This window comes from Bombina bombina, chromosome 8, assembly GCF_027579735.1.
Source record: "Bombina bombina isolate aBomBom1 chromosome 8, aBomBom1.pri, whole genome shotgun sequence".
NCBI classification, from domain to species: Eukaryota; Metazoa; Chordata; class Amphibia; order Anura; family Bombinatoridae; genus Bombina; species Bombina bombina.
In genome coordinates, this window is record NC_069506.1 from 249,427,515 (window position 1) to 249,442,047 (window position 14,533).

The following is a 14,533-nucleotide window of genomic DNA, read 5'->3' on the forward strand; positions in this document are numbered from 1 at the left end:
GTGTTGTTTTTTTTAAAATCTACACTACTGTTACACCAGATATGAGTGGTGGCACTGGGCAAGTGGGCACAGTATACGCCGTGAGCCTGACACACACGCTGGCAGGCAGGCAACTGCAATTAGATTACACAGGATGTGCTGTTCTTACAGCAGAGATCAGATGAGTCCTTCAGGACTGTAGTGGACACTGAATACACTAGCCTAGCTATAGATTTCCTTACTAAATCAGCAGCAGCTACACTATCCCTCCTCTCACTAACAATGCAGCTTCCGTATGAATCTAAAATGGATGCTGTCCAGGAGGTAGGAGGGTCTGGGAGGGAGGGTCCGCTGCTGATTGGCTGGAATGTGCCTGCTGACTGTGAGGTACAGGGTCAAAGTATTACTCAATGATGATGAATAGGGGGCGGATCGAACATCGCATATGTTCGCCCGCCTCGGCGAAAGCGAATATGCTATGTTCACCGGGAACTATTCGCCGGCGAACAATTTGCGACATCACTACATACTATACACACGTGTAGCATACTTGCAGAAAATTTATAAAGCAAGTCTATTCTGCAGACTTGCTACAAATGTGCAGCAAACGTTTGAAGCTTGGCAAGTCTAGCAAGAGTTTAACAATTAATTTGAAATGTTTAAAGAAAAAAAATACATGCTATACAAACTTGTAGCAAACTTGCAGAAAATTTATAAAGCAAGTTTATTCTGGAGACTTTCAATGCAGACTTGCTACAAATGTGCAGCAAACTTTTGAAGCTTGGCAAGTCTAGCAAGACATTAGCAACTCATTTTCAAACTTGCTGCAAAAATACATGCTATCTGGGACTTTCCTAGTATACAAGTTCATCCTCAAACTGCAAGTATATGGGTAGTTTCGCTAACACTGTGATGGTGCTTGGAACTGTGCCATTTATTGAGTGTATAGCATGACAGGTGCTTACGATACCCTATACTTGGTGGATTACAAATAAGGGAGAGCGGATATCGTTTGAAGCTACGCACATGTTATTAAGGAGGGCTTGGCCCTACTATACATGAATGTATGTGTCTCTGATGCTCCCCAAAGAAGGAAATTGCTGACTAATTGCTTTTGATCGATGCTTTCTTAACTAATTGGAACAAGTGACTGCTCATTCACTTGTTGCTGAATACTTATAACTTTGGCATCTTGATGTATTTCAAACTAACAAGCTTGGCTCTTGCTATTAACTCTGGACAGCTGTTGACTGAGGCCCTCCTTGGACGCCTTGTGGGTCTTTGTTTGGTGTTTGGTATGTGTGAATATTTGGGGCTCATGTGTATTATTATTCTGCTCTTGATATTGTTTATGTTTACCTTTGCTGATGGAATAATGAATGGGTAGATTGCTACAGTTGTAGCTACAGTTCTTATTATTTTGCTGGGATCTGTTTAATATTAGTTTATTATTTGGGTGTTGACGCAATCCTATCCCGTGCACTTTCTTCAATATTGTGGATAGTGCTTTCATAAGTAAAAAAAATGTATACATATATATATATATATATATTTAATGTTGTTTTGCTGTATATGTATTAAAAAAAAATAAAAAATATATTGAACAAACCTTCGACTTTACCGTAGTTGATCTGGTGCAGTTTTGGGTTAGCATGTGAGCGATGAAATAAAAAGTGTTTTTTTCTTGCACCAAATAGAAGTCTATGGGGGGATTCATTTAGTGCGGTCACAATACCCAAATTCCTGAAGATAGCGCGTCTGAGTCTTTTGCTAACTTTTTACTTTTAACTTGTAATACCTGCATAAACCCGACAAAGCTAATGTTTTTTTAACTTTAGCGCAGTTAGCACTCATGAGCAATAAAAAATTAGTGCCACTTGTAATCTAGGCCGTATTATTTACCTGTTTCTTGCTTTAAAGAATCTCAGAATATGCATTTGTTCTACTTCCTTTAGACAGATTGGATTTCATCCAGCATATTGATATCTACACAGTGATTCATCAGATCAGAGTACAAATACATATATATTTTATTGGACACAACAGTGGAGGACAGGATAATTAATAATGTAAAGCTTTTCAAGGGGTTTATCACTGAGCTGCTATTGATTTGCCCTTTGTAAACTTTATAAATTGTACTACCAACAGGACAGTTAAATTAATTACTGATATTTTCTTTGTATGATAGTTTTTTTAATAGCTGCATTAGGATATTAATCTGGTGTCTATGTTTTTGTATAGGAATAATACCCTTATTTGCAGATGATGAATGATATCAACTTTTGCAAAGTGTTGTGGAGAAATATTTAAAAAATGAAACTAAAGATTTATTTTCAAAGTATGATATTCCTGTTTGTTATTCAAGGTAAGGTTAATCAGAATATTTTGGCAATGTATAGTCAAAATGCCTTAATTCTATTACCTATATTATCCACTATAAAGCTTATTAACATTGAAAAACATATTATGATTTTTTCTTTAGAACATTGTTATATTGTTTGGGAAAACATTTAAAATGTATTTTTTGTGTCTTGCTCAACAGAGAAAGGATTAATTATTTGTTAAATTTTTATAAATGTGTTTTTGTGTTTACAACAGGAACCTTTATTCCCATAATTCAGTAGAGAGTTCAAAGTCTCTTGCGTTTTACAAAATTTTCAAAACAAAACGCCCAAAAAAACAGATTTCATGTAGTTTTCTAGTGCATTTATACCATGTTGACAGCTTAAAGAGATATTAAACCCATTTTTTTCTTACGTGATTCAGATAGAGCAGAAATTTTAAGCAACTTTCTAATTTACTCCTATTATAAATTTTTCTGCGTTCACTTGGTATTTATTTACTTTATTTGAAAAAGCAGGAATGTAAGCTTAAAAGCCGGCCCATATTAGTTCAGCACCCTGGGTAGCTCTTGCTGATTGGTGGCTACATTTAGCCACCAATGAGCAAGTGCAACCCAGGTGCTGAACCAAAAAATGGTCTAGCTCCTAAACTTCTTTGCTAAGCTTCTTTCCTGCTTTTCAAACAAAGAGAACGAAGAAATATTGAAAAAAAGGAGTAATTTAGAGATTTGTTTAAATTTACATGCTCTATCTGAATCATTATGGAAACATTTTGAGTTTCATATCCCTTTAAATACAATGCACAAAGGATAATAAACAGCAGTATTCCAATCCACCAGAAAATACATGTGAGCATCAACATTAGATTGACAACGGAAGGTTTAGACCGAGTGCTAAGAATACAACCTTGAGCTTGTATACAAAGACCTCCTAGCTGGTCTGAGTTAGAGCTATTCGAATAGTGGGGTGTATACAGCACCTATAAAGGCAGACGTAGTGGAGAATAAATATATGATCGATGTGGAAAAAGGACTCCTAAAGTGATATAGAGGAATAGGTATAATTTAATACATGGGGGTATATAAAAATATAATGTTGAGAGACGAGAAGAAATAACACAGTTAAAAATCCTATATAATATACATTAAACAATGGATTGTAAAAAATAAAATCAACAATCGGTAAAGTAGTGAGTCAACAAATGGTCAGAATGAATTTAGTATACCAATCATGGATCCATATAGAGGGATATAGGTGATAGAAATCCAACATACGTGAATAAATGTAAAATTGTCAATAAATACTCAACGTAATGTTGTGTCCAAATGAAACATCCAAATGGTGAGAAAAATATATAAGGTGAAAAAGCTGACGTGAAAAAACTGACGTTGCAAAAATGAAAAATAAAAATAAAAACAAAAATGAAAATAACTGCAAAAGTTGAGGTGAGTGTCTTGGTGAAAAAATAATGTGTACACAAAAAGGTATAGAGAATATATCTATAAAAATGTGAATAATCCTCCAATGTGGTCCTGTGGTGCTCTGTATCCTCAGTAAAAACAGTAATAAACCTAAGAAAAAATAAATAAACAAGACATAGTGTAGATGTACAAAAAGTCAAAGTTCTGTTAAAAATGTGCTTACCAAATGTCGACGCGTTTTGGCCTATGCTAGGCCTTTTCAAGACAGTCAAGGACAGTCTTGAACAGAACTTTGACTTTTTCTACATCTACACTATGTCTTGTTTTTGTTCATTTTTGTTTTTATTTTTATTTTTCATTTTTATTTTTCATTTTTGCAACGTCAGTTTTTTCACGTCAGTTTTTTCACCTTATATATTTTTCTCACCATTTGGATGTTTCATTTGGTCACAACATTACTTTGAGTATTTATTGACAATTTGACATTTATTCACGTATGTTGGATTTCTATCACATATATCTCTCTATAAGGATCCAGGATTTCATTCTGACCATTTGTTGACTCACTACTTTACCGATGTTGATTTTATTTTTTACAATCCATTGTTTAATGTATATTATATAGGATTTTTAACTGTGTTATTTCTTCTCGTCTCTCAACATTGTATTTTTATATACCCCCATGTATTAAATTATACCTATTCCTCTATATCACTTTAGGAGTCATTTTTCCACATTGATCATATATTTATTCTCCACTACGTTTGCATTTATAGGCACTGTATACACCCCACTATTCGATGAGCATCAACATTAGTCAAATCCAATGGGCAGCATGAATTTATTTACTCAGTTCACATATTAATAAATCCAGTTGTGTCTGGGTATAATAAAAATAAAATGAAAACATAGCTAACATCAACTACTATATTTGTATAAAACTATGTAAATTTGTTCTTATAGGATTTCAACAATTTAAGTTATGAGATGATGCTAAACGATATAAACTTCATTGCAATCTTTGCGCCAGATTAAGAGTTAAGCATAAATTGACACCTGCTCAAACGTTAATTGTGTTAGAAGTTAGTTTTTTGCGCTTGTCGGGTTGCGCTCATATTACAAGTTGAAAGTAAACTCTTTTCACTCTTGCGTTAACCCGATAAGAGCAAAAATCCAAAGTTAGAATATTGTGTGCCCTTTCACGTTTTCCCCCATAGATCTCAATGGAGGGAACAAAGGGGGATAAAACAACTTAACAACCCTTTCTCGCGCAAACCCGATCACGTATTCTCATTTGCACTAACCTGACATGAAAATATGACTATTTCACATTCCATATTCGTAATTAAATTTTTACTTTTTCTTTTTTATATTATTTTATGTAATCTAGAGTTCCTCTCAACAGAATATGAAACATTAAAATCTTGTACAAAAAATAAAGGTAAAAACAGTGATGTCCCTATGTAACCAATTTTATAATGAACTATAGGAGACCTGCAACACCCAACTAGAGGACAGCCCCAATTGATAGCAAGATGATAAAAGCGGCCTTACTATACTCCAGGATCTATGCAGTCTCCCAATATCAAATAAAAATGTATAAAATTGCTAAGGCTTTCTAAATAAATCTAATTCACAATAAGCTTGATAACTACAAATAATTTAAACATGCATAATAGTCTGTGCTGGAGAGTTTATACAAGCATAAAAAGTTGAAGCTATGTATATTATTCTACATTAATTTCTGTCACGCCACGCCACTCTAGCCGTTGCTAGGGGTGCGGCATCTCCTTCCCTGCTCATTGCCAGGGGCTAATAATATAGAAAGAGGGAGCGCCAGTTATAGGCTAAAGTATCAGAATAACAGAATAATATTAAAATATTAAAATACATTTATTACATTCACATAAACTAGGGTACCCTATGTACATATAACAATTTGATTGAAAACAATTAAAAAATTAGTTAAAAACAATAGAGTAAGTGCCCCTCAGGAGAGAGGGGAATACCAAAACATATAAACACAAAAAATGTGTATTAAAAGTTCCAAATTATATAAAAAGTCTTAATAAGTGATGATATTCTTAGCAAATGTCCTGTGTAACAGATCTGGTGCCCTTGTGAATCCAATTAATCATTTGTGTATGATGGGGTATCCAAGAAATCAAAAATCAAAATACAGATGGTTATGAAAAATATATGATAAAAATAAAAATTGGAGAAAAGTGAATCAAAACAAAAATCACATAGTGCAATAACGCTAATATGAATATAAACTTAATTGAAAATAGGCTTACCCTATATATATAAACTCGAGCAGTGACTACTTATAACATGTACATCAACGCATTTCGGCCCCAAAGCTGGGCCTTTCTCAAGATGTCTACTGCTGGTAAAAATATGGCTTAAATAGCCTATAGGGACCAATCAAGATGGGTTTTATTTCCCGCCTTAAATTGCCATTACATGTATCATGACAACCCTCTAATGCCCTTAATAAAGATGGTGGCCACTAGCTCTTTTACTTCCTGTAATTTCCCGCCTTAAAATGCCATTACAACAGTATGTGATTTTTGCTTTTCACAGGTACTGCAATTTTTGGATCCTATTGGATTTCTTATTCACTTTTTTCACTTGATTCACTTTTCTCCATTTTTTTTTTTATTTTTTTTTATTTTTATCATTTATTTTTGATAACCATCTTTATTTTGATTTTTGATTTACTGCATACCCCATCATACACAAAGGATTAATTGGATTCACAAGGGTACCGGATCTGTTACACAGGACATTTGCTAAGGATATCATCACTTGTTAAGACTTTTTATATCATTTGGAACTTTTAATACACATTTTTTTGTGTTTATATGTTTTGGTATTCCCCTCTCTCCTGAGGGGCACTTACTCTATTGTTTTTAACTAATTTTTTAATTGTTTTCAATTGAATTGTTATATATATATATATAGGGCGCTCTCCCTCTTTCTATATTAATATTCATTTTTTTTTTTAGTTTTTAGGGGTCTCATTTTGGGAGCTTGTATCTGTTTGGATGTTGGCGCTGTATATGCACTTTTAAACTAATTGCCAGGGGCTGTGTCGGGTCGGATGCTTGTGGCGCTGACATCATCGCCGCATGCTCCTCTCTCAATTATGCCAGTCCAGATGCTTGTGGCGTGAATCCTGCGCCTATGTAAGTCTTTTCAAAACAATCTATCACTGCCTAAGTATAGGTGTTACTTTTTGTGCTCCTGGGTGTGATAGATAATTTCTGCTTTTTGCCTATTTGTGTATGAACCCTGCCTTTCTGACTACTCTTCCTGTTAAACCCTTAAATTGCTGGACCAATATACTGCTGTTGAACTCTGCTTATCTGACTACTCTACTAGTTAAACCCCTAAATTGCTGGATTGATATACTGCTGCTGTACTCTGCTTGTCTGACTACTCTGCCTGTTAAACCCCTAAATTGCTGGATTGATATACTGTTGCTGAACTCTGCTTGTCTGACTACTCTGCCTATGAACTTCTATTGTTCTGGATTGCTTTACTGTTGCCAAACCCTGCCTGCCTGACCATTCTAGTGGTTTGCCCTTGGACTGCTTTACCGTTGCCAAACCCTGCGTACCTGACCATTCTAGTGGTTTGCCCTTGGACTTAATTACTGTTGCCAAACCTGCCTGCCTGACCATTCTAGTGGTTTACCTTGGACTGCTCTACCGTTGCCACTGAGGACTACCCTGCCTGTGGTGAGTGCTGCTTCCCTCATCTTGCCTACTTTCTCTGCTCTGGGATATTCCCTATCATTCCGGATCGACACCAGGATAACAAGACTACTGGCCAAGTTCGGTCTGATTAAGGAGTATCCCTCAAGCATTACATTATACTTGGGCCATGGAGCCAGATGAGGTGGCACAAGCAGTTTATCTTCAGGGACAGATTTTGGGAAACCATACCACACAGTTGCAGAATATGGATTCAAAGCTAGAGGCTTTTATTGCTCAACTCTCCTTACTAGTTATAGCGAGGAATAACACTCCTGTTGTTGTACCGCCAGTTTCTACTCCTAGTACTGCGGCTTCTTCCTCTGCTTCTGAAAGTATATCCGGGATACCATTTCCTGACAAGTATGAAGTTACTACTGATTGCAGGGGTTTTCTTAACCAATGCAGGCTGCACTTCCGCAATGATCCTCACACCTTTCAGTTTAACCAGTCAAGGGTCACCTTTATCATTTCCTTATTAAAAGACAAGGCGCTAGCCTGGGACTCTCCCCTTTTGGAACAAAATGCTCCACTCCACTGAATGATGTTGATGATTTCATTTCTGCATTATCTTCTGTGTTTGGGACTTCTGGCCATACCTCTGCTGTAGAATTTTCTCCCCTGGACCTCTGTCAGGGCAATAGAACTGTGGCACAATTCACCATTGAGATTCACACTTTGGCACTTGAAACCACTTGGAATGGCAGTGCTCTCAAGGCAGCCTTTAGGAGGGGTCTGCATGAATGCATTAAAGACGAACTCACTTATCGTGATTTTCCTTCTTCTATGAATGACTTTATAATGCTTTGTATCAGTCTGGGCTCTTGCTTCCAGGAGAGACAAGTCGAAAGAGACAGAACTAGGAGGGCCCTTCCTTCCGTCCTTCTATTTGTCCGGTTTCGGCAGTATCCTCTACCCCTTCAACTTCTCCAGTCACCCCAGTAAAGGAACACATGGATCTTTCCTCTTTCAAACCCTCAGAGTCTGAAAGACAGAGAAGAAGAGACTGCTTTTATTGTGGTTCTAACTCCCACCAACTAAAGAACTGTGGCATTCGTCCGGGAAAAGCCAATGCTTAGGGGATAACACTGGGGTACCTCTAAGCATGATCTCTACTAAATCCCCTCATTCCACTTGGATTCTGGTACCTGTAACCCTTACCTTTCTTCAGAATACTGTCCACACTCAAGCCTTTATTGATTCAGGGCAGCTGGAAACTTTCTGGATCACCGTTTTATGATTCAAGCTGGCTTGCCTCTTCTACAGAAAAGATATTGTCTCAAAAGAACTACTCCCTGACCCTGACTGACTGACCCTGACTGTGGGAGTCCTTCATACTGAACAGCTACAGTTCAAGGTCATTCATTCCCCAGCACAGCCTGTCATCCTTGGTCTTCCTTGGCTTCGGATACACAATCCACAATTCGACTGGGCTGAGGGACAACTGGCCTCCTGGGGTACCTCCTGTTTCCACTCCTGTATTGCTAAAGTCACTAATCTGCTCCGCATCCCCATAGCCAGTATACAGACTCCTCAAAACCTTCCCTTAGTATACGCGGACTTCACAGATGTGTTTGAGAAAAAAGCAGCTAATGTGCTGCCACCCCACCGTACTTATAACTGCAAGATCGACCTCTTTCCCAGAGGCCCACTTCCTAAAGGGAGGACCTATTCACTCTCCAAAGCTGAAACCAAATCCATGGAGGAGTACATCCTAGGGAACCTAGCCAAAGGTTTAATTCACCCATCCTCCTCTCCTGCTGGGGCAGGCTTCTTATTCGTCAGTAAGAAGGATGATGTTCTCAGACCCTACATCGACTACAGGGCCTTGAACAACAAAACTATCAAGAATTGCTATCCCATTCCATTGATCACCGAACTGTATGACTCGCTCCAGGATGCTCGCTTCTTCACCAAGCTGGACTTATGTGGGGCATACAATCTGATTCGTATCTTTCCAGGCCACGAATGGAAGACCACCTTCAACACAAGATCTGGGCATTATGAATACCTTGTAATGCCCTTTGGGCTGTGTAATGCCCCTGCAGTCTTCCAGGCATTTGTCAACGATGTCTTCTCCTCAACTGCACTATCATCGTCTATCTGGATGGCATTCTTGTTTTCTCTTCCACTTTGGAGGAGCATCATAAACACATGAGACAGGTACTTCAACATCTCATAGACAATTCTTTGGTAGCCAAGCTAGAAAAATAAGCGTTTGATCAAGTTCAGATCCAATTCCTTGATTATGTCATCTCGAAGGAGGGTTTTGCCATGGATCCTGCTTAACTCACTGCAGTTATAGAATGGCCTCAACCAACTTCATTAAAGGAATTACAGAGGTTATTGGGGTTCTCCAATTATTACCGCAGGTTTATAAAGAACTTTTCTCAAACAGTCGTCCCTCTCACTGAATTGACAAAACGGAGCAAAGTCTGTAAACATTGGCTTCCTGAAGCCATAAATGCCTTCTCTTGTCTGAAAATGGCTTTCTGTTCTGCTCCTGTGCTCCACCATCCTGATCCTGACCTACAGTTCACTTTAGAGGTTGATGCCTCCTAGATAGGGGGTGGAGCAGTTCTAACCCAAAGGGATCCTTTGACTTCCAAGTCACACCCTGTAGCCTTTTTCGCTAAACGCATTACTCCTGCAGAGAGGAATTACGATGTGGGTAATCATGAACTCTTAGCCATTAAGATGGCTTTGACTGAATAGCGTCATTGGTTAGAGGTAATCCAAGAATTAGGGTCAGCACCACTGTGCAGTGCTCGAGTGGCTGGGGTTTACTGCTAGCCCCTCCAAACTATATATGTACAAATTGGCACCAGTACAATATCTTAATAAATTGAGATCTTTATTAAAGACACATAAAAACAAGCAACGTTTTGGGGAGTAACCCCTTAGTCATGCTATATGTTACATATACACAGGTTCTCTGCTTTTAAACACAAACTTTCACATCAGGAATTCCTGTGTGTACCTCTACGCCTTTATCTGCCCCCTTAAGGACAATTCCCCCATTCTTCTTTAACAATTTTAAAGCCTGATTGTCCCTTTTAGTAAAATTAGTCATCTTTACAGATTGGCCCTTTTCCCATCTCCTGGTGAGATCTTTCTTTTTGTATAAACTTGAAATTTTTAATATAGTTTTCTACCAAATTCACAAAGTGTTGAAGCTGTGGTTAATTAGGCTAGGGTTGAATGAACTTTTCTTTCTGAGTCCTAGCTCATGCAAAGAGAATTCATTTTTATTTGATTGGCAGTTGAAATTAGTGCTATTTTTGTTACCACTAAATCAAACTTTAAGTTTGATGTTCCTATAAAGTCTCTGTAAGTCTTTAGCCAACTCGAAAAAATCAGTACCCTGGTAAGGGCAAAAAGAAAGTCTCTTAAGTTCATCTGGTGTGATTAGATATATTTACCACTGTCCCTTGATGTTCGGCTACTTCTTGGTCGCCTTGCTATGTGACTACCTCACTTGGTCCTGCTGAAGAACTGCATTTGCTGATTTTTTGGCTGTGCTGTTTTTGATGTTTGCGGCCTCTCCGGTGATATCGCTCTCGCCGCCGCTCAGTTCCAAAGGGGAAAACGCTGCACCGTCTGATGACATATCTGATGTGCTTGAGCCGCTACCATCACGTGATGGGTTATTTCTCCTCTGGTTGGCTCTTCACCGTGCTCCAAATCTGTATGTAGACTGGTAGCCTTGGTTACTGTAACGCAACTTATAGACTTTACCCTGTCTATAGTCTTCTTCATCCTTTTGAAACTTTGTTCTCTTAGACCTAGATTTGGAGTTTGGCGGTAGCCGTGAAAACCAGCGTTAGAGGCTAATAACGCTGGTTTTAGGCTAACTCCGGTATTTGGAGTCACTGAAAATAGGGTCTAACGCTCACTTTTCAGCCGCGACTTTTCCATACCGCAGATCCCCTTACGTCAATTGCGTATCCTATCTTTTCAATGGGATCTTTCTAACTCCGGTATTTAGAGTCGTTTCTGAAGTGAGCGTTAGAGCTCTAACGACAAAACTCCAGCCGCAGAAAAAAAGCAGGAGTTAAGAGCTTTCTGGGCTAACGCCGGTTCATAAAGCTCTTAACTACTGTACCCTAAAGTACACTAACACCCATAAACTACCTATGTACCCCTAAACCGAGGTCCCCCCACATCGCCGCCACTTGAAATTTTTTTTAACCCCTAATCTGCCGACCGCAAAGCGCCGCCAGCTAAATTATCCCTATGTACCCCTAATCTGCTGCCCCTAACCCCGCCGACCCCTGTATTATATTTATTAACCCCTAACCTGCCCCCCACAACGTCGCCGCCAGCTACTTACAATAATTAACCCCTAATCTGCCGACCGCAAAGCGCCGCCACCTACATTATAGCTATGTACCCCTAATCTGCTGCCCCTAACACCGCCGACCCCTATATTATATTTATTAACCCCTAATCTGCCCCCCACAACGTCGCCTCCACCTGCCTACACTGATTAACCCCTAATCTGCCGAGCGGACCGCACCGCTACTATAATAAAGTTATTAACCCCTAATCCGCCTCACTAACCCTATCATAAATAGTATTAACCCCTAATCTGCCCTCCCTAACATCGCCGACACCTAACTTCAAACATTAACCCCTAATCTGCCGACCGGAGCTCACGGCTACTATAATAAATGGATTAACCCCTAAAGCTAAGTCTAACCCTAACACTAACACCCCCCTAAGTTAAATATAATTTAAATCTAACGAAATTAATTAACTCTTATTAAATAAATTATTCCTATTTAAAGCTAAATACTTACCTGTAAAATAAATCCTAATATAGCTAACATATAAATAACAATTACATTGTAGCTATTTTAGGATTAATATTTATTTTACAGGCAACTTTGTAATTATTTTAACCAGGTACAATAGCTATTAAATAGTTAAGAACTATTTAATAGTTACCTAGTTCAAATAATAACAAAATTACCTGCAAAATAAATCCTAACCTAAGTTACAATTAAACCTAACACTACACTATCATTAAATTAATTAAATAAAATACCTACAATTACCTACAATAAAACCAAACACTACACTATCAATAATTAAATTAAATACAATTCCTACAAATAACTACAATGAAATAAACTAACTAAAGTACAAAAAATAAAAAAGAACTAAGTTACAAAAAATAAAAAAATATTTACAAACAACAGAAAAATATTACAACAATTTTAAACTAATTACACCTACTCTAAGCCCCCTAATAAAATAACAAAGACCCCCAAAATAAAAAAATGTCCTACCCTATTCTAAATTAATAAAGTTAAAAGCTCTTTTACCTTACCAGCCCTGAACAGGGCCCTTTGCGGGGCATGCCCCAAGAAATTCAGCTCTTTTGCCTGTAAAAAAAAACATACAATACCCCCCCCAACATTACAACCCACCACCCACATACCCCTAATCTAACCCAAACCCCCCTTAAATAAACCTAACACTAAGCCCCTGAAGATCTTCCTACCTTGTCTTCACCTCACCAGGTATCACCGATCCATCCTGGCTCCAAAATCTTCATCCAACCCAAGTGGGGGCTGGCGATCCATCATCCGGTGCTGAAGAGGTCCAGAAGAGGCTCCAAAGTCTTCCTCCTATTCGGCAAGAAGAGGAAATCCGGACCGGCAAACATCTTCATCCAAGCGGCATCTTCTATCTTCTTCCATCCGGCGCGGAGCGGGTCCATCTTGAAGCAGCTGACGCGGATCCATCCTCTTCTTCCGGCGACTCCCGACGAATGACGGTTCCTTTAAGGGACGTCATCCAAGATGGCGTCCCTCGAATTCCGATTGGCTGATAGGATTCTATCAGCCAATCGGAATTAAGGTAGTAATATTCTGATTGGCTGATGGAATCAGCCAATCAGAATCAAGTTCAATCCGATTGGCTGATCCAATCAGCCAATCAGATAGAGCTCGCATTCTATTGGCTGATCGGAACAGCCAATAGAATGCGAGCTCAATCTGATTGGCTGATTGGATCAGCCAATCGGATTGAACTTGATTCTGATTGGCTGATTCCATCAGCCAATCAGAATATTCCTACCTTAATTCCGCTTGGCTGATAGAATCCTATCAGCCAATCGGAATTCGAGGGACGCCATCTTGGATGACGTCCCTTAAAGGAACCGTCATTCGTCGGGAGTCGCCGGAAGAAGAGGATGGATCCGCGTCAGCTGCTTCAAGATGGACCCGCTCCGCGCCGGATGGAAGAAGATAGAAGATGCCGCTTGGATGAAGATGTTTGCCGGTCTGGATGTCCTCTTCTTGCCGGATAGGAGGAAGACTTTGGAGCCTCTTCTGGACCTCTTCAGCACCGGATGATGGATCGCCAGCCCCCGCTTGGGTTGGATGAAGATTTTGGAGCCAGGACGGATCGGTGATACCTGGTGAGGTGAAGACAAGGTAGGAAGATCTTCAGGGGCTTAGTGTTAGGTTTATTTAAGGGGGGTTTGGGTTAGATTAGGGGTATGTGGGTGGTGGGTTGTAATGTTGGGGGGGGTATTGTATGTTTTTTTTTACAGGCAAAAGAGCTGAATTTCTTGGGGCATGCCCCGCAAAGGGCCCTGTTCAGGGCTGGTAAGGTAAAAGAGCTTTTAACTTTATTAATTTAGAATAGGGTAGGGCATTTTTTTATTTTGGGGGTCTTTGTTATTTTATTAGGGGGCTTAGAGTAGGTGTAATTAGTTTAAAATTGTTGTAATATTTTTCTGATGCTTGTAAATATTTTTTTATTTTTTGTAACTTAGTTCTTTTTTATTTTTTGTACTTTAGTTAGTTTATTTCATTGTAGTTATTTGTAGGAATTGTATTTAATTTATTTATTGATAGTGTAGTGTTAGGTTTTATTGTAGGTAATTGTAGGTATTTTATTTAATTAATTTAATGATAGTGTAGTGTTAGGTTTAATTGTAACTTAGGTTAGGATTTATTTTGCAGGTAATTTTGTTATTATTTGAACTAGGTAACTATTAAATAGTTCTTAACTA

At 38.5% G+C, this 14,533-nt stretch overlaps 1 protein-coding gene across 1 annotated transcript in view; it reads left to right on the plus strand.

The window, feature by feature from the left end:
* Positions 1 to 2,220: 2,220 nt before the first annotated feature.
* Positions 2,221 to 14,533, plus strand: part of LOC128639091 (myelin-associated glycoprotein-like) — a 151,555-nt gene continuing 139,242 nt past the window's right edge. The window contains exon 1 of the mRNA XM_053691240.1: positions 2,221 to 2,344. Coding sequence (XP_053547215.1) covers positions 2,293 to 2,344 — 52 coding nt within the window. The 5' untranslated portion in view covers positions 2,221 to 2,292. The remainder of the gene's footprint in view (positions 2,345 to 14,533) is intronic.